Source organism: Epinephelus fuscoguttatus, linkage group LG6 (assembly GCF_011397635.1).
Source record: "Epinephelus fuscoguttatus linkage group LG6, E.fuscoguttatus.final_Chr_v1".
NCBI classification, from domain to species: Eukaryota; Metazoa; Chordata; class Actinopteri; order Perciformes; family Serranidae; genus Epinephelus; species Epinephelus fuscoguttatus.
This window is the reverse complement of record NC_064757.1, coordinates 16,489,044-16,512,595: the sequence shown is the minus strand read 5'-3', so window position 1 is coordinate 16,512,595 and position 23,552 is coordinate 16,489,044. Positions and strand designations below refer to the sequence as shown.

At 39.4% G+C, this 23,552-nt stretch overlaps 2 protein-coding genes across 2 annotated transcripts; both read left to right on the top strand.

Annotated features, from left to right (window-relative positions):
- Positions 1 to 1,151: 1,151 nt before the first annotated feature.
- ppp2r2aa (protein phosphatase 2, regulatory subunit B, alpha a) lies at positions 1,152 to 14,334 on the top strand. Its single transcript, XM_049579937.1, has 10 exons — positions 1,152 to 1,625; positions 2,002 to 2,079; positions 3,901 to 3,998; positions 4,272 to 4,437; positions 4,617 to 4,729; positions 5,561 to 5,738; positions 7,475 to 7,639; positions 9,474 to 9,643; positions 9,780 to 9,871; positions 10,332 to 14,334. Exons 1-10 carry the CDS (start codon positions 1,619 to 1,621, stop codon positions 10,609 to 10,611), a joined length of 1,347 nt encoding a protein of 448 aa, XP_049435894.1. The 5' UTR covers positions 1,152 to 1,618; the 3' UTR covers positions 10,612 to 14,334.
- Positions 14,335 to 16,695: 2,361 nt separating this feature from the next.
- Positions 16,696 to 22,222, top strand: bnip3la (BCL2 interacting protein 3 like a). The gene is made up of 6 exons (XM_049579938.1): positions 16,696 to 16,849; positions 17,974 to 18,244; positions 18,338 to 18,419; positions 18,505 to 18,611; positions 18,720 to 18,869; positions 20,527 to 22,222. The coding sequence occupies exons 1-6, from the start codon at positions 16,798 to 16,800 to the stop codon at positions 20,573 to 20,575; spliced, it is 711 nt and encodes a 236-aa protein (XP_049435895.1). The 5' UTR covers positions 16,696 to 16,797; the 3' UTR covers positions 20,576 to 22,222.
- Positions 22,223 to 23,552: the final 1,330 nt, after the last annotated feature.

Genomic DNA, 23,552 nt, shown 5'->3' with positions numbered 1-23,552 from the left:
ATTATTTCAATTTATATTGTGCTTAGATGGAGCATATTCCTAAATACATGTGTGATTAGTCACATTGCCAAAAACGGGTTTGCCTCTGTGGTTTAGGGGATAAGATGCCGGGCCATGCTGATGCTGTAATGTCCTCAGTTTGTTGCATCTAATTCCTTCACTTGTTTCCTTTTATCTCTCTGCTGGTACTATCTTTACAAGCATAAAATGCCTTAAATAATTATTGCAAAATCTTAACCAGAAACTTAATAATACTCACATGATGGGAAAAGAGTAGGATTGGGAGAGGAATGTGTCAGTATGAACTCAGAAGACATTTTGACTTGTCAAAATGAGGAAAGCACAGATGTAAATAATAAAATGAATTATAGCTGAATTCCATTTAGCTGCTTATGTTTCAGGGTCCTGCATTGTGTGTTCTGCCTCACTGTCACATTGTCATGGTTTACTGGGACATTTGAGAATAACAAAGCCAGTGGTAATATTATTAGTAACACCTCTGCTTTTCCAACCAATGACAGCTCATCTCTGTTGTCACCAAGGCCTATGGGGTCCACTGCAAATGTTTTGCCCTGGGGGCCCAGTGCAGGTATATGGTATGTACCTGAACTTCACTTCGCATAGGAGCAGTTAGTTTGTCGTTCACTTTGCATTCATACACAAAAGTGGCCCTTTCAGTGTGGCATCCTCCAAAGCTGATGTCCAGCAGGTGCACAGAAACTGCAGCACATCCTGTGGAAGCTCAGTGGCACGTACAGGTGGCATTTCCTCGGTTTTTGGGTGATTTATGGGTGCAGACACTAATTTGCTGTTTTAATGTGTCAGGATTAACATCTTAAAAATGTATTCAATAAATACAATAAATCTTACTGACATTGCTGATTTACATATTATGAATATTAGAATTATCTTTAGTTGCCATTTGAATTAAATATTTAAAAGTTAAAATCAAGTATTATTCTCTTAATTTAATGTGTGTTGTCATAGGGGAATAAATTAAACTTTATATTAAATTTAGTTCAGTTTTATGGCTTCACTTTTGCTGTGAATCTAAAAACTATCGCTGCGGGCGCGGGTTTGTTCGATTTAATTCACTGAAACAATCCACGCGGGCGGGGTTTAGGAATTACATGTTTTATTAAAGAACTCCAAAGAACTTTTAATTAAAAACTAAACGCCCTATGAGTTAATTAATCATGTAGTGTCCGAGGACAGGAAAAAGACCCATGTCGCTGACGGCACAGGAGCCAGCCAGATGAAAATGTGATGGTTCACCCTCACCGCTCTCCGTTTGATGCCTGCTGGATAAACGCCACCCGCGTTGCGCCATTTTGAAATGCTGGGAGAGGCAGAGGCGAGGGAAATCTCAAAGTAGAGTGCAAAGTCTGAAATTCAGTCCTGAGGATTGTAGTTGACTTTCTTTGGTTGAAAAACTGCTTCGTTCTGTCTGTATCAACTGGGCCGACGACTTGTACGGTGTGCGGAGTTAGGAGCAGCACTCCCCGGTTAATTCCTCCACTGCTCCTCGGTCAGAACCACCCAGCCGACCCGGGTCAGCACTGCTCCAGTCCAGGGCCCGAGCCCGCTACAGAGATAGCCTCTGTCTGAGCCGCTCACCATGGCAGGTAAGAGTAAAGAGCAAATACTGTCAAAGTGTTTGGCGATTAATTATTATTATTGATTGGTTAATGTCCTGTTTAGCACAGATGATGGGTTTGTCTCTGTTGTGGTTAACCAAGGCAGGCTAGCTAGCATGCTAGGATACTTCCGAGATGCTAGTGTGTGTCATTGACAGTGTGAAAGTGAGAGTTTCCCACAGCTAACATGCTTAAACTATTTCCCGTGCTTGGGAATGTGCTACGCTAGTTAAAATATGTAATATGTATCACATAGCTGGCGGTCTTGTTCTTATATGACTGATTTTAGCTAAGTTAGCACTGGGCTAAAGCGTGTGAAGTTGCCTTTGATGGTGGTTAAAACTTGGGTCTGTGTTTCGTTCAGGGGCCGGTGGTGGGAACAGTGAGGTGCAGTGGTGCTTTTCCCAAGTCAAAGGAGCGATAGACGATGATGTCGCTGAAGGTAAGTCCATGTGGTGGTCACTGGACAGTTGCTAACCTGCTCTGTCTGAATGGCATCCTGTGCATGCTTGTTTTGAAGTTAGCTTCAATGCTACTGCTAATGTTACACTCTCTGCTTGAGTTTCATGCAAAGTTCTGTGACTGATTGATATTTTTGAAAATTAACTGTTTGCATTGAAGTAAAGGGGTTATTTGTGAGGCACATAACTTGGTGATAGTTCAGTAGGCTTTTTAAAAACGAATAAAACTGGCAGACAGCTTAAAACATTTATCTGTTACGCATAATTGCTGCAAAATGTCAGCAGTCACTACTTATACAATTCAACACAAAGAACTTGTATGATGTGTTTAATATAATGTTTGAATGCTTGGGAGTGAAATGCATACCTTAATTGAACAGTCAGGAAGTTTTTGAAGCAGTTCGATTATGTGTGGTTGAGCTATCAGTTTCACAGAGTGCATTTAAGTCCAACTTTCAAAGGGACTGATTGGCCAGATCAAATTTAAACATTCCCCCTTAGCTCTATCTGTATCCAGTCATGCAGATGCTCTTTAATCTTGAGACTTCTATTGCAAAACAAAAACAATGGTGGAAAAGAGAATTTCATTTGTGGTCTCTTGACAGCAAAGTGTCCTCAGAAACACTGTCTCGGTTACTTAGATTAATCCACACTCAGGACAGATTTCATTGAACTATTTCCTACCAGATAGTAGTTCCCAATAGAAACCACGGATGACAATGGTGTCTGTCATTATCTTGACTAACCGGAACATTGTTTCTGGAACGACACTTTGTTGTTGCATTTCTCCGCTGCCTGCACGGGTAGATACCAGTAGACAGTATGACAGAATTGTTTTTTTGAGATATGGCTGAACTAACCCTTCCAGTGCTAGAGGTAATATTAGATGTAGATGTGGATATTTCATGCAAATAAAGTACAAAACATTGGAGCCAATGGAGGAGGAGATCTTATGTAAATATAAACTATACTCTTTAATTTCTATATGAACAGAGAAAACCAGTCGTGTATTATAACAGCCCCTTTTCCTATCGTCCAACACGTTAACTCACAAGTGCCCTAAACACCAATGTTTACAGTACATGATGGGCTTATTTGTGTGTAAAGGACTACACAGTTGTTTACAGTAAGCTTTGCTTGAGAACAACTATAAATATGAGCCTCTCCCTGTGTCAATACATAGCAGTACATGGGCTGAAAACTTACTACTACAACAGTGTTTCAGAAATACTCTCCTTTACTCAGCCCTCCTCTACTTTATATGAGAGTTTGTATGGAGTCAGATCGTATCAGGCACTTTGTATGCTGTGTCAAGGGAGAAACAACACCATAGTCTATATTAAGGATTGCACCCGCTCAGAATAGTGCCAGCCTGTAAACAGGGATTGATTGTTGTGCTGTAGGATTTAATGAGAATGCTCGTCTTTGAAAAGTGCTGAATAGCTGTAAATGGCAAGCCCCCACACCCAAGAGTGTTCAGGAGACTTTAAGTTTCATTACACACTGTAGTGTGTACATACATATACATTTACGTCACTGCTCTGTTGTGTTTTCAACATGGTTGACATGGTATTCACCTCTAACAGGTGGAGAGAGGTGGAGCAAACACACCATATCTTTAATAGTGCTGAAAGATTTTTGTTGATGATTGGAAGGAAATGAATCATTGATGCATTACCAGTTCAAAATATTTCACATTGAACACGCTTCAAATTTACACAACAGTTACTGTTACATTGTTACATTAGCAAATAAGACTCTGAAACATTGATGATGTTCTAATTATAATACTTTATTGACAGCTGACATCATATCTACTGTTGAATTCAACCACTCTGGGGAGCTACTAGCCACTGGAGACAAGGGGGGTCGTGTTGTCATCTTTCAGCAGGAGCCAGAGGTGAGTTTTAGTGGCTTATCAGACTAACTTAAATGTGTAGAAACAGTGCAGTCTTTGATTTTCACATTTGATAAATTCATAATTTTGTCAAGCTGCTGGTACATTTTTTTTTAGTTCAGGATTTAAGCTGAAAATAACCATTTGAAATGGGGAAAAAAATACTGTGGCTTCATCATGCATTAGCTGATCGCTGAAGCTTGCTGTCAGCATAGGTCTATTTCTAGCATAATGATACTTGAACTGAATTCTGATCTGCGGTCTGTCATTGTTTAGAGTAAGAATCAGCCACAGTGCAGAGGAGAGTACAATGTTTACAGCACCTTCCAGAGCCATGAGCCTGAGTTTGACTACCTGAAAAGCCTTGAGATCGAGGAGAAGATCAATAAGATTCGATGGTTGCCTCAGAAGAACGCAGCGCAGTTCCTTTTGTCTACAAATGGTTAGTATAGCAGCTTATTCTAATTAAATTGATTCACTGTAGTAAGTATGAAATGGTGAAATGTAGTTGACTTAAACCTTTCCATCAGGCCTCTGGAGACAGCAAGTAATCCAAAGTTACACAGTTTCTTTAGTTACTGAAGATGTGTTTTTATGATCTCTGCTCTTCCTCTTTTGCAGACAAAACCATAAAGCTGTGGAAAATTAGTGAGCGTGACAAGAGACCAGAGGGCTACAATTTGAAGGAAGAAGATGGGCGCTACAGGGATCTTAATACTGTCACAACACTACGGGTGCGTACAGATTTCATAATCACTGTCCCCAGTAATTTTGAACACGTATGTATTATTAACTGTCTTATTACCCATGTGTTAAAATGCTGTACTTGACACTACTGTTTGCATCATATTATGAGCCTTTAGTGAAGTGTATGTAAAATTCCTACCAATTGTGTTACATTATTAAAAGCTTATTATATTAATTTTAGTGGGTTGAAACAAAGGTAAAGTATTGTATTATTTTTTCTAACCATTGTCCTCCAGTCATTAAAACACTGTGAGTTTTAAGTTATTTGATTTAAGGAGACATTTGGCAGACATGTTGACATGTCTTAAAAGCAAAAGCACAAGTGGAACTCCTAACATTTACGATCCAGTCCTGCAGTTTAATGTTATTAATTACACCTGTGTTTGACAAGCCAAAATTACTGCTCTGAAAAAGGTCATTTCAGCTGCACTTTTCTCCCTGGCCATGTGCATCCTCCAGTTTGGGACACACTGATCTATATTTATTGAATTGTTTCCATATATAGCTCAGTGTAACAGATGAGCCTGTTAACTCTGAGGCTAGACATTTTCTCCTTTGTTTAAAAGACGATTAACTCTTGCTGTTTTGTGTCAGTATTAGTGAAACTGTTTTTACTCCCCAGACTAACAGCAGAATCTCAAAAATGGACAAATGTATAATATTGTTAGACTAATCTGACAAACAGTGAGGGACATTTTTTGTGCCTGTTGGGGAAAAATTCTCTAAAAAATCACAAAAATTGGATTTCTAAAATAGAGAACCATTACCACACAGTTCCTCTGAAGTTTAAGTGATACTAACCCTTCTCCTCTCTTCAGGTACCAGTATTCAGGCCCATGGACTTGATGGTGGAAGCCAGCCCTAGACGAGTGTTTGCAAATGCTCACACCTACCATATCAACTCCATCTCAGTCAACAGTGATTGTGAGACGTACCTGTCTGCAGATGACCTGCGCATTAACCTATGGAATCTGGAGATCACTGATCGCAGCTTTAGTATCCTTTGTTTTTTAATTTCATTCAGTCATCATCCTCTGTAGGTCTTGATATAATTCTTCATAGTTATTCCTATAGAGTTTAATTTTGGCATTGTAAAGCTATTAATTTTAATGAGAAATACAACATTTCAAGCCTTTCCAAATATTTCCCCTTGTGTTTGAGAAAAAAGTGTTAAACATATGGTCCATTTTATGCGACCATAAGTTTGCAGGAGTTTACTTTTTACTGTAAATGCACTGTGTTAAATAATGAATGTTATGTCCTAGTTAGTTTATCTCTTTCCTGCGAGGTAGCTGTGACTCACTGTCAGAGTAGAATCCCCCGCATGCATCCTGATCACCTGCCCACCACACATCAGTCAACTTGGACACAATCAGACTGTGCATCACTCGGCCCCTGCAACACTGAAACCCACTGCATATTTTTCTGTTCCATATTAAGTTAGTGATTTAATCAATATTCATTATGTAGGCCTTACAGGCATTTTTTTGCTCTGTGAAGGTGTATTAAAGAAGTAGACACTGTTTCAATGCAAATCAGACATTTAAAAAAATAATAATTTAATTGCTGTGCAGTGGTGTCCTCCACGGTGTCTTCTTTGATTCTACCACCAGATGTCCCCAAAGTAAGGCGTTTTTCAACATCTGCTCAGAGTCGCTCCAACATTGTCTATATTTTAAAAAGTTAAAAAGTTTTGGTGTAAAGAAGTGTTTTAGTCCTGAATTGAGCCGACCACATGACTTTCTGTTGAGAAAGTTCAACTCAACTCTATTTATAAAGCACCGTTCATACAACTAGGCTTCCCATGGTCATTGAAGACCTGGATCAGTAATGAAACTTTACAGACACATTTTCCAGGCCTGGAAAAGTTAGAAAAATCATTGAAAGTTTTGGAAAAGTCATGGAATTCTGTTGTGTGTTGAATAATAATGACAGTAATCTGTCATTTTTTTTCTTAGTAGGGGTTCTTGTTATGGAAAAGCATGGAAATATTATCCATGAAAATGTGTGGGAAACCTGTACAAAATGCAGTCTGGGGTGCTTTGCAGAGCACAATTAAAACAGCACAGACAAAAAATAAAAAAAGACAACAATAGTAGTGGCTAAGCACTGACTCCCCCTTTGTTGAAAGTCTTTAGATAACAGGAGGCCAGTTGCAGAGGATCTGAGGGACCTGCTAGGTACATATCTAATAGGCATGTTTGAGCAATAGGCTGGTGCCAGACCTTTCAGTGATTTAAAAACTAGTAAGAGAATCTTAAAATCGGTGTTCAGAGTGATAGGCAACCAATGCAGTGACTTTAAAAAAGGAGCCATAGGCTGTTGGGCTATAGGCTGAGTGTCCTCCCTCTCTTTGGGAGAAGTTACAGCCAAATGCTACTTATTATTGTATATGCATTCACAAAATAAAGCAGTGTTGACGGTGACACCTAACCAGATCATAGTTCTGTAGTACTAGATAGTGTTCTCAATGCTCGATCACAGAGAGGGGAGCATTTTCCAATAGTTAGTTACTCATTTGTACCATTTGGTAACCATATCTATCTCTAAAACCTATATTTTTGGACTCAAAGCCATGCAGAACCTTTTGGACCACTGGAAAAAGGCATTGGCAGGCTATGTTTGTACTACTTAAATGATACAAAACTGTCTTTCATTTTATTTCTGAAGGATTTCCTTTTAAACTGTGGAAATGTCTGTCTCGCTATTTCGACCTTAACCACCTTCTTCAGATATTGTTGACATTAAGCCAGCCAATATGGAGGAGTTGACGGAGGTGATCACAGCAGCTGAGTTCCACCCCAACCAATGCAACACCTTTGTCTACAGCAGCAGCAAGGGCACCATCCGCTTGTGTGACATGAGGGCATCAGCACTGTGTGACAAGCACGCCAAGCGTAAGCCAGCTTCATTTATGTTGTGTGCCTGCAGGGGAGCTGTTCATCTCTGAGGTGTGCCTCTGGTATGCCTAAAGGAAACTGAGTGATAGACAGTGGAACTAGAATAGGTTACATTCTAGTGTGTGTATTTGCTTCAGCAAGAAGACAGTGCTTTAAAACATATCAAGAGTCTGACAATCCCTAATCGACTAGTTTCAAGTATGAGTTTAGTCTTTCTGTTAAGGGCAGTGCCAACAGAATATTAAGCAACCAACACATATGTTGCCTAGAATGGAGTTCAAGTCCCAAACATTTTGGATGGGAGGTACCTTTTCTAAAAGCTGAGCTACATCATCTGCTTTAACCAGGCTTACAGTTTCCTGAGGTGAAGTCTTAATTAGCGAAGCGCCATGCATGTGTGTGAGCTGGCAAGTTCTGGGAAAGGTAAAATGTTGTGTCAAATACTGACATCAGTTACCTTCCCCGTGCTTTAGTAAGGGCACAGGAACATCTTTGAAGCAACGGGAAAGTTAGATGTAATGAGGCTCGAATCTGAGACCTTTCCTGAGAAGTTTAATGAGCTAAATGCCATATACCTGTGTGAGCTTAATAGTCTTGTGACAGCAGAAAACTGGAGGGAGACATTACAGTAGGAGTAGTTTAATGTGTTGATATTTAATGCGTGCACAGAATTTAAATGAAGGGAGAAAACTTGAGTTTAAAAAAGTAATATAAGATAAGATACACCTTTATTGATCCCACAATTGAGAAATTCCAGTGTTACAGCAGTGTTACAAAAGGTTCAGCCCTTAGCTCATGTATCACCAAATGGCATACCATACTCCGGATTCGGACTAAGTGATGGTTCTATCCTGAGCCATGACCAATTTCTAATAAATTAATGTGAATAAATAATAATCTTAACAGAGCATTATTTTTTTTCCCGACAATTGCGGCTATAGATTGAGGCGCAGCTAATCCAATTTGTACAACAGTAGCTTCACTCAATTTAGCCAATCAAATCAATTGTTTACCGTGCGTAGTTTACTAGAGAGAACAATGGCATGACTTTGATGACAGCAGGAGAGCAATTGACCTTCCTGTCTACAGACTTTGTCTGAGACTGTTTTCCCTGGAGCACCACACACCTTGACCATGTTTGGATCGACTTACAGCCGTAAATCAGCTTCCTCCGCTATGAGGAAAAAAAGACAGTTCATATTTATTTTTTCAAAAGATTCTTTTTTTCTTATACTGGAAATGTAGGTGTTAGGACTAATTTTATTTATTGTAAAGACAGTTATTTGTTTTCCATACAAATGCCATACTAGTGCAATGTGTCTGAATGTTAAAAGTGTCCTACTTTGACAATAAATGTTGTTGACATGATGTGGAAATGTACAATGCTGATTGTATTTGATAGAAGTAGGGGTAGATTATAGGACACAATTTAGACAGTATCAAGTTTGGACCTTTGCTGGGAGGAAATTTAAGTATATGGACCTCTTTGAACTTAAATTGAAAACCCCTGCCTTGGTTTCTGTGTATGGGAGTTTGCCAGTGCTCTCCCATTATTCAAGAGTCAGAGCCCCAAATGTGCTAATTCTCTGTTTTAGATGTTTTATTTTTGAGGAAGCAGGCATGTAGAAACATGATGTCTAAGGTAATGAAAATTATGGAACTGAGCGCAGACATAGCATAGGAATGATTCCCTGCAGGGGCCACACTATTAAAACTGAGCTGTATTTGTTGCTGCATTAAATTGGGCGCAGCAATATAAAAATTGTAGCCTGGCATGTAATTACTGGCAGTCAGGTTGTACTAATGACGTGTATCTTTTTTCTTGTTTAAGAGTTTGAAGAGCCAGAGGATCCAAACAATCGTTCATTCTTTTCTGAAATCATCTCATCCATCTCTGATGTAAAGTTCAGCCACAGTGGTCGCTACATGATGACCCGCGACTACCTGTCTGTCAAAATCTGGGATCTCAACATGGAGACCCGGCCAGTAGAGACTTATCAGGTCTGTGACTGATGTCATGTTATAACAAACATAATGTTGCTACATCAGTTTCTTTTCTGCTATTTGTAAGCCTTACATTTATGCAGAAGTCATTTTGCAATGTTATTTTCACCTATTCATCACTTTCTCTTAACAGGTGCATGAATATCTCAGGAGTAAATTGTGTTCACTCTACGAGAATGATTGTATCTTCGACAAGTTTGAGTGCTGTTGGAATGGGAACGACAGGTGAGTAACTAGTCTTTTATGCATGTATTATATCAGGGTAAAAAGATGCATTTTGGACAACTGTTGTCATTCTGGTAGGTGTCACAGTTGTGAAAGCAAATTTTGCATTTGAGAAATTCATCTTTGAAGTTCCCCCACACTTTATGTGTACGCAAATGTTTTGGTGGAGCCCTTGTTTGACGCAACTAAACTGGCAAAACAACATAGGCCTTATCATTGACTGTGGTTATCTGTTCAGTGCAGAGCATGAGGCTGCTCATGATTTGGTTTGGGGGGCAGAGGGATGTTCCGCACACACTCCTGGTTGTGGTTCATGACCGAGAACAACACACTTTCGCTTTTTGATTCATTATTTTCCGCTACGCGTCAGACGGTTCAGGCCACCACATTGGCCATTAAAAATCTGTTACTTGTTATAATGCGATGTACCATCACTCACTCATACCTTGACTCCCGGCAGCGTTGTGATGACCGGTTCCTACAACAACTTCTTCAGGATGTTTGACAGAGGCTACCGGCAAGACGTAACCCTGGAGGCGTCGCGGGAGAACAGCAAGCCACGATCGATCCTGAAACCTCGCAAAGTCAGCACGGGTGGGAAGCGCAAAAAGGACGAGATCAGTGTAGACAGTCTGGACTTTAACAAGAAGATCCTCCACACTGCGTGGCATCCTCTAGACAACATCATTGCTGTGGCCACCACCAACAATCTGTACATATTCCAGGATAAAATGAACTAGCATTTGTTTGAACCGCTCAGATCCCAGTTTCTGCTTGTACCCCCACTGCTCTGATACACTCATACAAACAATATGTGTCCGTCTTTGGCTAAATCCCCAAGTCTTGATATGATCTGCCCTCTGTGACCTTTGTGTTTAACGTGACAAGACGTAATCTGTCAACAACAAACAGTGGCATTACCACAGCACATCTAAGCAGGCCATCACAAACACATTTCCTGTGTGTATGACAAATGTAAACATGCAGGGTTTGTAGATCTGAGTCCAGAATTTGGGATTTAGTGTCTAATGGTTTTCTCCATTAGGAGCACTCCGTTCACCAAGCTACTGTTTGCAACTTCACTACATCCCAAACCAAAGGGAAAATGTGTTAAATACACACATTCGGCTAGTTTGTTCCATTATTCTTTTGTGCCATCCTGACATGATTAGTTGTATGTCATAGCTACCAGTCATTCAGTTTTTGTAGCCACCATGTTTTATTAGTTTGAATAGGAAATTCTTTCTACCGTTTATACGTTGTTCTGTCACCAAGTTCCTTTTCGTGCCGGCCTGAAACATTGCAGATACAAGCTGTCAACACTCCATATTTGCCCCAAGTATTTGTCAAGTTGCCAAGTTCACTCACTACTTCTTTCTTAATGTATAGTATGGTTATGCTGTTAAAGGACTATTCAGGTGTCATGTTTTAGCTCATTCTCTACAAATATGCTCTACTGCTAACCTTTGTCCACAGTGTATCAGTATTCATTAGTTTACAGTCATTTCTCGACAGTTAGTCAGTTTACTTGAAACTGACTTGGCATGTATTCAGTCACAGTGAACTTTTGGTCGTCTTTGATTAAGTCAGAGCAAAGCCGTGTTTCCACCAAACACTTTCAGTATACTACCCTTAGAATCTGTACGTAACCCGCATGGACATATACCTAAACTGTTGATCTGTTTACCGTTTCCTCTGCAGACAGTACTCTTAAATGTAGGCTGAACTGTTACCAGATAGCGATAGCTGCATCTCTGCTCCGTCCAGCTCTCGCTGTATTCCCTCTTTACGGACGATACAGAGGAACGTCTGCACCTTGGTAATTGTCAATGCAATGGGGTTGAGGCTGAAAGTTGATTGTAATTGTGTATTGAAATGGCTACATATAGGAGAAAGGTCAGCAGTAATGTACATATAGTTTCTAGTTAATGGCCAAAAACATTTTTAAAAGATAAGCCAGTATAGTCCTTTAACATGGTCACAAGAACCGCGTGTGCGCACATTTGTCAGGTGTTGTGGTTTTGGGAGTTGAATGAGGGCTAATCATGCCAAAGTAACCAGTCCCATACTTTATACATTTAAAGCTGTCTTGCAGACGAGGTACCCCTAGTCATGTGTGGACCCCCATATAAAGCTCAGGACAAAAGCTTATACAGGTGGAAGGGCATAATGGCGTGATGTAGCCTAATTCTCTCGTGATCGGTGGCTCCAAAAATATGAGTACTGCTGCCAGCTTCCCCACAATGCCTGCTGTGTTGTCGCAGATTGACCGATCGCTTTAATCTCTGGATCTAGTTTCTGTTTGTAGAGGGTTTTTTTAATGATGTTTTGTACTGTACCTGATGATAAAAGAAGAATAATCACTATAGCTGATTTATTTTTGTATAAATTAAGGCAATAGGATTACAGTCTGATCACTGTAGTTTCTTTAGCTGTTTATCTCGGACTGATTGTAGATGGAAGGTCGCCGGATCCGGTAACCTTTTTGTCATGACTTTGGGACATTTTGTACATTCTGGCGGGTATTTCTTTAAAAGCTAGAGACTTTTCGTGACATCAAGGAAGTGTGATATTTCTCACGTGGGATGTCCAAAGAAAAGTATTTTCAGGTATCAGTACCTTTGTAGTCGTGAGCACTATAACAGTTTATTTTTTTAATTTGGCTGACTGTAACTGATGTTTATGTAGAACTTATTTGGATACGTCACAGTTAGGTTCAGAGTTAATTTGGATCTCAAAGTTCTGTTTTTGTGCCATGGTTTTTGTTTTCGAATGATTTTGCTCGCTGTGAAAGAATAGACCCCTGTGGGTCTAAATGGGAAAGACATATTTAATCAACCTTTAATGTTTAAACCATTAAATCAAGTCTCTAAAGCTAGTCAAGTCAGTTGACTAGACAGAGTTACTGGTTTTGGATTATTGTATGAAATGTCTTCTCTCTCTTGCGACGCAGGAGAAAACAGAGTTTATTTAAAAAGGGGAATTCATGAAGCACTTGGTTTGCAGATGATTGTGTATGGAAGTGGTCTTTAATAACTGTTTTGAACACGGAAAAACACTTTGAAAATTAGCTCTTCTGTTTCTCTGCTACACTATGCTTCAGTCACATGCTGCCAACTCTCCTTTGGAACAGATTGATTATAGCACAGTTTACCATGTCTTTAAAATTACGTTTTGATGACAGATTAAGCCATTGAATCAGGGCATGAAGCTTATCGGTCCATTGGATCATATTTATGTAAGTTAATGTGTCACTGCTACCTTCAGAGAACTGATTTCCAATAACTAGGATGCCACCAAAATAACCACCCATCTTCATACGGTGGTGTGAAGCTACTGTTGAGTGTTGCTCTCTCAGGGCTCTGTCCTCAAGTAATGAGACACTTTGCTAATCTCTATTTTTGTTATTTTGCAGCTATTTTAAAAACGGCTTTCCTTTAGTGTCTGATGCAAGGTTGTGTGAGGGTCATACGTGTATAAACCTGTATAATGTGGCACCTTTGTCCCATTCCACGGTCGAGGATGGTCCCTATCAATCAGCCTTGTTCTTTCTTTCATCCAAAGGAAGCATGTACTCACTTATTTTTAAATAACTATTGCTCTAACAACCGGTTGGAAGATGTGAGAGGTGACTTAAGTGCAAAAATCTTTGTAAAATGATATTGGAGCAGAATTGGCAAGTCTCAAGGTAACATTGGCTTTTAAAACATTCCCGTCTGCAGATGCAGCAGAGGTGGTCACAGACTGAATGAGTGTTGAGGCATATTCATAAAAGATAAACAGTTAACTAATAATCTTCACGTTCCCCTCATATTGTCTTCATAATTATCGTTCCAGGCTACGGTGTAAACCACAAAGATGCTCAGCAGAACCCTAATGCCTTTGCTTATAGCATTAAGAAGAAATAAGATAATCAAGTATGTTTCTTGAACTCTCTGGCGAGCCAGACAGGAGACTGCTCAGGGGAATTTACCGCTGCTCTGTGATCAAAACCTTTTACCTTCCAAAAAAATAAATAAATAAAAAAAAAAAGCAGCAGCTTTTCAGGACTTTATTAAAACCTGCCTTATCTACAGGTAGATCATACACTTTTGGAAATTCAAGTTGCTATAATGTTTTTTGAACACGAACCTTGGGTCTTGAAATCTCAAGGAAACTGTTGAAATTGGAGTTTTATGTTTTTTTCCACTTGAAGCAGCATTATATACATGTCTAATGTATCACAAGTGTTAAAACAAGATGCACTTTTTATTTTTGTGAATTTCTTTAATTTGTATGTTTTTGTTAATTTCTCTCAAGGGGCTCTGGAATAAAGATTGTAGGAGAGTTTTGGTGATCTGTTAGGGGGGAAAACTACAAATGGTTCATTGTACAGCTATGTTTGTCTTTGTCAAATGGAATAAAGTACAATTTAGATGAAAAGTAATAAAGAATTTCAAACCTGAATTCTGAATAAAACCAAACTGCTTGATGGTTTCTGTATGGAAGATAATGTGCTTTGAATAAGCAGTGTGCCAGCTTTAGTGGCATCTGGCTGTGAGGATTGTAGATTGATACCAGCTGAAACTTAGTTACACTTAGTTAGAATTCCTTCAGTGTTTATTGTTCAGGAGGTTTTTATCGGGAGTCATATTATCCTCAGAGAGCTCTTCTCCAAAACAAATTGAGCAGATGATTAAAACCTGTGAAAACACTGAAGAAAGCAGTTTCACGTTACAAATCTGTGTTGCACCAATGCTGTTCGGCTTGTTATGGAGGGGCTGTTAACAATGGTGGCCAACATGAAAATACAAATGACCATATCTAGAGTAAGTGTTAGGTTTGTCTACTGTAGAAACATGGCGGACTCTGTGGACAAGAACCAGATCCCTATGTAGATATGAAAGGCTCATTCTAAGGTACTAAAAACATGACAATTCTTATTTTCAGGTGGTTATAAAGTAAAGAAAACGTGTATTATAATATATTCAATGCCTGCTGAGATATCCCCCTAAAACTACATACTAGTCCTTTAAATGTGAATATTTTGTGTACTAAATAGAGCCTTTATCAAGATATAATTTGTATTTGTAGAGCAATTAGTCATAAATCAAAGTCTAACATAGTGTTTTTAAATCAAAAGAAGCATTTCAAAACGTGGCTATGCTTATTTCATCACCAAAGCTGAATTCCTGTAGTGTTTGCAAAAGAACACTATTTTCAAATCCCTGCAGTGGTCCCAGACAGTGCTGCTCTTACTAAAATGTTTGTCTAAAAATCTATTCACCACTCTGGCTATGACGATGTCCATCCTATTCATAATACACTGTCAAGATCCTTGTATGAAACTGGAAGAGGAGTGATGTACACTTCAGACCCATCCTCTCCAAATCTACAGGAAATACGACTAATGGAAATGCCTCCCCACATTAATAGTTTAGTCCAGCCAATGCAGCACTTATGTGAAGAGCCATACGATTATCATCAGTCCTCAAACCCTGTACAGACTCGGTAGAAAGAGAAAGCCTACAGCTAGTGATAGCATGTACTTTGTTTCATTCTGTGGGAAATACATAATTTTCTACTCACCTGAATGTATCAATAATATTGCCCAACATAATTACTAAACAAATAATAATTGTAAATCCATTTTTTGTTACCCTATATGTGAGCTAAAAAATAAAGGAGTATGAGAATGAGTTAAAGAAACAATGGTGTCAGGAATAGGTTGGAACATGGACTGTGTTTTGAGTTCAGAAAGAATGGTGGACAGAGAACGGGGGTAGGAGTCAGAGGGCGTAACAAAAGGAAGGCATTTTCAACTAGGCCCACAGCAGGAGGGGAATGTAAACTGAATTAAAGGTGAATGCAACATCGATATAAGTTAGCTCCCAGGACCACATGTTACATGTTACATTTGATAATCTACAGTAAACATATTTCATATTGAATTCTGAAGACTACTGTCATTAATTGGGAATTAGGCCTACATACAGTGTGAGAGTCTAATAACAACCGGCCTAAGTGAAGATTTTTATCCCCCGGTTTCTAAATTCAGTCAAACTTTGAGGCTTTCTTTATTGCAGTTTCATTACAGGCATGATCTATCTATGATAGTAAAGATTGTTGTAAGGGACTGTTCATTATTTATGGGGGGAGGAGATGGTGCAAGAAGGGGAAGGAATGTTAAATCTGTTTTTAAGCACTTGGAAGGGACTTATGTTGTTGTTTTTTTTCATTTTGGCTTAGGGGAGAGGCATACAAATGTAAGGAGTTGTATTTTGTATTTATTTTTACAACTGATTTTTAAAGAAAATGTGCCATAAATTACAGATTTATTAAACTAAAAAAACTGAAATTATCCTTGGATTTCAAATTTCGAATAGTCCTTGGACACATCATGTGCATTGAATGCTTCTGTCAGAAAAAAACATAACCAAATCTGAACTTAAAATAGTGATATTTCATCAAAATCACTTTAATCTATGTCTCGTTTAAAATTTGGTCAAAAATAAACCGTTACAAGAAATAACAAGAGTGAAGGACCAAGGCATCTTCAACTTTTAACTCTACATCAAGGGGTAACTTTTAAAAATCTAATTGCTAATCTATGGTGGAGGGAAGGTCATGCATTTTCCCTATCACTACAGGAGGCTAAAGGAAAAAATGTGTAGCTTCAGGGAGGGTAAATAAAAAAAAAAGTCACACCCAAGCCACCACCCTCATCTCCTCTGACAGCTGAGAACCAGTCCCTAACCCTACACCACAGGCATGTCCTTAACTGACATGTAGGATGAAAATAACAAAAATTGCCCATCATAGATCTGGGGCTTGCTCCTGGTCCCTTATCGGTGAGTGTCTGTTGGACTCTGGACAGATTTAGCGCATGCGCATTTCGTAGTTGGTCTGCGTGTCATGTTGATGAATGCTAAAACTGGGTAGTCAACATGTCCACCGCTGCTGCTCAACAAAACAATAACGAAGAGCCCGGGCTTCACGGTACGTACCGCCGCCTCTCGCTCCGTGCTCCATGCTTTAAATCCTGCTTTAAGTATCTTTAACGAGTGTGTGTGGTTTTATGGATCTCCGTGTAATTAAGATTTTATTGTAAAAGTTACATCGGCTACGGTATTTCCTCTTCTTCTGGGAGGGGTGGAGGGTGATGCTGTTGACGTCACCGCAAGCTAGCCAATGGCCTTGTGATAAATGGTTGATTGATGGGAGCGCAGCCAATCACGTACTGACATCGGTGCTGGGCGGGCTCTAGCCAAAATGAAAACAAGTTTGGGACAAAAGACGAAATAAATGTTGATTTAATTTGATGCTATTTTTAAATTCAATATAAATAAGCCATATTACTCCCATTCCTCATGTAGACGAGTCGCGTTTTTATTCAACAGGCCACGGTCTTTCTAACTAAATATAATTAGTAAAGGAAGACAATGGTGGGATGTTAGCTCAAGTGCCTGCAGACTACCAGCCCTGAAAACACATTTAAAACACTTAACGTGCTAATGGTATATTCCGGCTTTACTCTATAAACAATTTATAGACGAGATAAAATGTTTGCTCAGATAGAAAAGCGGGACTTGTGGTTTATATAAGTGACAGCATCACAGCTGGAACAGCGACATGCCTGGGCAATTTGTCTCACCCTGCACACCACAGTTATGCAAGACCTCACATGAGAGAAACATAAATGACATACTCTACTTTACTGTGCAGTCGGTCATGCATACATGCGTCGTCGAATTACATAATATATATATTATTTTCAGGGAACACAAGATGGGTGCAAAGGCGTGCTATCATATGATATACATTGTGTGCTAACCCGAGCCCGCCGGCCATAAAGGATTACATAACCCCCTCCTGTCTGGAAAAAAAAATGTGCAAGCTGTTTGTGGGGCAGTGGCACAAAGAAATGCATGCTATCACGGATGCAGTGCCCAGCCAGTTCATTTGAATGCACAGTGTCAGTGGTGCAGGAAATGTAGGTCAGCTGTTTCAGTTTTAAAGGAGGCAGGGGTGTGTCTCTGTGTGGTATACAATCTGCTGTGAGGTTTTAACACAACATGCTTAATTTCCCTTCCTTCCCTCCTCTTGACCTTTGCGTTGCCAAGGCTCCTGGGTAGAGCTGGAGCTGAATGGGAACACAGGGGCTCAGGGTGTGCAGACCAACCAGCCAATGACACCCGCTGCAGACCAAATAAACGCAAATGCTGGCATGAGTCAAACTCTGCAGACCTTGGAAGTGGTCCCTGAGAGTGATGAAACCCTTATCGGAGGACTAGAGCATGTGCCGTCCTCCTCCTCTATTCACAATGGAGACATGGAAAAGATCCTCTTGGATGCACAGCATGAATCCAGCCAGAGTAGCTCCTCTTGTGATAGGTAGTAATAAAGGCCATTATAATCCCTTCTTTAAACTATTTAAAGAAGTGTTTGTTGTTACATTTTTTTGTTCATCCCAATATGTTGCCTCAGTCCTCACAGGCCACCAAGTCCAGATCAGGATGAGGGTCAGATAACTTTTGATGTGGAGATGTCCAGCCCAAGAGATAGTCAGGTAAAACATGTTTAACTGTAAGTTCAGACCCCCTGAGTCTTTCATTTGACTCTAAAACCTGATTATGTTACCTCCACATTTGCAGTCAGAGGAAGATGGTCCAGAGAAGGACAGAGAGGAGGACATCCTGATGAACAAAGAAGTAGACTGGGTCGCTGATTGGTCCAGCAGACCGGAAAACGTTCCACCAAAGTAAGCAGACGCTCACTTTCAGAATCACACACTCAAAGTGGTTCAGGAAATTGTCTGTGATTGTCTTCTGAAGTTATTCTGAATTGATTGGTTGATTGTTCCTCACAGGGAGTTCCACTTCAGGCACCCCCGACGTTCAGTATCTCTCAGTATGAGAAAGAGTGGAGTCATGAAGAAAGGCGGCATCTTCTCTGCTGAATTCCTCAAAGTGTTCATCCCTTCCTTACTCATCTCACACATCCTCGCTCTTGGCCTCGGGTAAGTCAGAAATCACGCAGGGATGCAATGCAAAGCTTGGCATTGAAGAAGTTACATGTTCTCAGTCTGCACTGATGTTTTTACTTTTCTGTACCAGATTGTTATTTTAGTGACTCAGCATGTGCTGTAGGAAAGGACCAGTAAGGGCTGTCATTGTCAATTTTTCAGTGCACTGCTGTTTTAGGATTGAAGATGACTGCAATTTATGTATCTGATGCCCATCTGCTCACATCTGCACCTGATCTATAAAACAGTGAAAGTGATGAAAACAGTTCACTTCAGCAGCTCTATGGCACCTTTTACAATGAGCTGCACTTAAGTAGTTAACCTTTTCCTCTGCGCTAAAGGTTTAGGAATAGAGCAGGAACAAATGACTGTCAAATAAGCGATTTCAAAGTACTACTGTTGCTTTATAAAGCGCTGAATGGTTTAGGGCCAAAATACATTTCTGATTTTCTGCTACATTAAAAACCATTCAGACCTCCCAAGTCGTCTGGTACAGGTCTGCTTTGTGTCCTCAGAGTCAGTTCAGTCAGTTTTAATGCACCATAAATCTGGAACAAACTCCCAGAAAACTGCAGGCCTGCTGCAACTCACAGTTCTTTTAAATCACTGGTTTTAGGCTTGGGTGGTATCTACTTTTTCATATATTTATAGACTCCTGAATTCCACTGGGGCATGCGGTATATGTCGGTATTGGTGTGTGGCGAATTGTAGGCCTGTATCTCAGCATTTCATTCATTTCTGTGAAGAAAACTACATGAAATTCTCATTTTTAAAGTTTAGATTATTATTCAAGGTATTAATTAAAAGAACTCTCACAGGATAAGGGCACGATGAGGACAGCCTCACCCTGCATTAGTATGCAGATAAAACAACCAACAAGCTAATAAAACAACAGCAAATCATCAGGGAGAAGAAAACTTTGAATGTATCAAAAAGAAGTCTATTAAGTATTTATGATTGTTAAAGATAATAATAAAAAAACATAGAAAACCATACAAAAGTTGCTAAAATATCAGGAAAACTTATCTCTGATCTAATATTCACAGGATTTAATCTGCTCAAAATTGTTCCAAACTTCATTCAGTTATTGCATTCACTATTTGGGTTAATCGAATGGTTTATCAGTTGTTTTTTACTGTTATTATTCATTTAATATTATATGAAATATCCATACAGCATGTCACTTAGTCAGGGGTTGTCAGTTTAGTCAATGTTAGAAAAGTGGCCCTTTGAGGAAAAAGGTTAGGAACCAGTGTTCATCAAGGCTGAAGACTTTTCTGTGTTTTATTTATCTGTTACTCTGCAGTGTAACTTTTATTCTTCTTTTTATACCTGTCTTATTCTGTGTTAGCTTGTTTAAAATTTTCTATTCTCCTTCTGTTTAATTACTGCTTTTAGTTGTATTTAAATGTCCTTTTATACTGTGTTTCTTCTGCACTTTTGTTGCAATGTTTTTGGTGTTTTATGTAGAGCATTTAAAATTGCCATATTGCTGAAATGTAGTAAAATTAAACCTGCCTTACAGGAGAAGCTACTGTCACCTGCAGTTGTTACTGTTCATTGAGATTGCCTTTTGCATTCAAAGTAGAGAGCTGGCTCAGATGTTAATAAAATGTAGACCTTCATTATCTTAAAATTGGCTTATTTTCAGGGTGTACATTGGGAAGAGAATTGCCACAGCCTCCACCAGCTCTTACTGAATAGAAGACGAAGCAGTGCCTGGATGTTCTCCTGTCTCCACGTCTCTCAACCATCCTCCTGTAGTCAAGCTGTCTCTCTGCATCTATCGTACGCCCACATTTCCCTTCCAATCAGCATTAAATTCTGTCACATTGTAGATGTAGTTATAGAGTTATACACATGATGTAATGTGGTTGCACTCCATCACATTTTGACACAGGGGCAACGTTGTACCCAGCAGCTGCCACCAACTTGAATCCAGTATATGACTGACCCTATTAGAGCTGCAAAATATTAGTCATCCTGTTCAACTCAAAAAAATATGCGGCGAGGATTTGACGTCAGGTGGCTTCAAGGTTGAAGTTTTCTCTATGTGTTTTGATGTTATGTCATGAGAAATCTGGCCTTCTCCCAAGCTGCATCTCTGCACTGGTGTTCCAGCTGGCAGAGTGTATGAACCAAAAATATGCGCCATATCTGCAATACAAACAAACCGAATTGGCTCCGGGAACAGAGGGGACTCTTATCGCCTTAACTTTTTGAGCTTAACATTCAAGTTGCAGTTATTGGGGGGGGGGGGGATGCTGCACAGTGGGATATGTTTTTAAATGCCACACTTTTTTGAGAATAGAAATTGTATCATGTTGACTCCTGAAGCTTTCTTTTAAAAGCTTTGTTTTTTGAAGGTTGGAAAGCTTAAACATTGATATGTAGCTCCAAAATTTTACAGTGGGGTTGTTTGAGTTTATGATAGTGAAACTTAGGGCGGATGGCAATTTACCAGGCCATATGCTATTTTTATTTTCCTTTTGCCTACATATCTTCTTCTTTAACATAATATAGCAGCAATGGCAAAGTGCCAAATTTGTATCTTTCACCACTGCACATCGGTGATTTATCTTAGACTGTTTTTTTTTCTGACATGTTTAGGTATTTAAAAATGTAGATGTGAAAAAATAATTTAAGCTGTGATCTGCCCTATGTAATAGACACCTTTTGACATTGTATACTTTGTTTATACATTGATATTAATGCATATTATATCATTGTTGTTACATAGCGTCGTGGCAGTGTGCGTAATGTGTTTTTGCTGTCGTTTAATTGCTGATGCGTCGGTGGCAGAAGCCACCACAGAGGAAGGTATCTCCAGGGGCCTCATTTAAGAGTGTTATCTGACTTCAATGTAGATTACACTGTGCAATCATTTCACATTATAAGATACAATAAACAGTGTACAGCGTGCGTAGAACCTCCAGAAAAAACTAGAGGAGCATTTCCTGAAGAAAAGCATGTGACTTCTGTATATTGATGCTGACTGGATGACTGGATGATTCTTCTGTCAGTTGTTTGTAAATGGATGACATTATAGAATCGTGAAAAAATCATTCACCATAATGTACAGTGTTGGCAGTATTGGTTTAAAAGCACTCAACATGCATTTAGGCTTTAATGCAGTAAATGACTCATACTAACTCATAAACTGTACATGTTGTCATAAAAGGCTTGTGTACAGTTAATCAGTGTGCAATACAGAACATTTTGGAATTTGAATAAAGTTTGTACTGTATACAGTGACTGAGATATGAATACCAAGAGAGTGGATAGAGCTCTGTAGACCTTAATGCATTATTAAAGTCATAATAACTAATAAAATGGCATATCATCACTCTGGGCTCCTGCAGCTGATGAGCATTATAACATGTGAATGGACCTGTGTACAGAGGACGAAACAACTGTTTAATTAATGTGCATTTTGTAAGCTTGATTCACAAAGAAATAGCACAGAATAAAATGTGTGTGATTGCTGCATGTTTAGTTAAGTTTCAAAATAGGATAAATCACACAGAGCCTCGGCCCTCACTTTCTCCTGCCTGGCTAATTCAGGTGTTACCACTCCTATATCTTTCTCACAATCAATCCAAAATATTTCTACATTATTTATTTGTGTTAGTAGCTAAATCTTAAAAATATCTGCATCCATATGTAACCTGTTTTAAATTCAGGAAAGGTTGGTTGAGCCAGTGCTCTTATTTCATGTTCACATTCGTCAGTTACACACATGTGGAAGCTGCCCAGTAGGGCTACATCCACAGTGGGCCTCTGACTGTTTGGGGTTAAAGGGATAGTTCACCCTAAAATCAAAAATACACAGTTTTCCTCTTACCTGTAGTGCTATTTATCAATCTACATTGTTATGATGTGAGTTGCAGAGTGTTGGAGATATCAAACGTAAACATGTCTTCCCTTCTCTTAAATATAATGGAACTAAATAGCTTGTGTTGCTCAAAGCACCAAAAATACATAAACTCAACAGCAATGCTCTTTCCAGAAATCATGACCCGGTCCCTCAAAATAATCTACAGACTTTGTCATGAGCAGTTTTATACTATTTTATTTCTACTGAACTACACCCACTAATTTTATCACTGGGCAGAGGGAAGCGAGCATCTACCCATGGGTAAAAGGTCTGTGCTCGTAAAGGTGAGACATGTAAACCTTAATGCTGTTCTCCTTGCTAGATGACCTCGCAGCAGATGCAGTGGTACCTCTACAAAGCATCTTTTCCCTATGATATTTGGTCATGGTACGTTCTTCATAATTAATAGAAATTAAGAAGAGATGAGGGGGCAACATGAAATTGATGTGATGCAGTTTTTAGTTGCTTATAATCCTATTATTTGCATACTTGGCTGGCACATTTTAGTCTAGTCCATTGTGTTTTATCAGAGACATCAGATTTGACCTTTTGATTGCACGTACAGTATTGCTGCCACTGTTTTTTCAACCTGACAGACTAAATGCTGCTTGTTTATGGGCACAGCAGGTCCCTGGTTAATGTCAAGTAATATTCATCTTCTAACCGCTTCATCCTCTTGAGGGTCGCGGGGGGGCCTATCCCAGCTACATCGGGCGAGAGGCAGGGTACACCCTGGACAGGTCGCCAGACTATCGCAGGGCTGACACATAGAGACAAACAACCATTCACGCTCACATTCA

Coding starts and splice junctions, on each gene's coding strand:
- ppp2r2aa (XM_049579937.1), top strand. Junction 5,739..7,474: donor GATCACTGATCGCAGCTTTA/GTATCCTTTGTT, acceptor CACCTTCTTCAG/ATATTGTTGACATTAAGCCA. Junction 7,640..9,473: donor GTGTGACAAGCACGCCAAGC/GTAAGCCAGCTT, acceptor TTCTTGTTTAAG/AGTTTGAAGAGCCAGAGGAT.
- bnip3la (XM_049579938.1), top strand. CDS start 16,798: ATGTCCACCGCTGCTGCTCAACAAAACAATAACGAAGAGCCCGGGCTT. Junction 18,420..18,504: donor CCAGCCCAAGAGATAGTCAG/GTAAAACATGTT, acceptor CCACATTTGCAG/TCAGAGGAAGATGGTCCAGA. Junction 18,870..20,526: donor ATCCTCGCTCTTGGCCTCGG/GTAAGTCAGAAA, acceptor GCTTATTTTCAG/GGTGTACATTGGGAAGAGAA.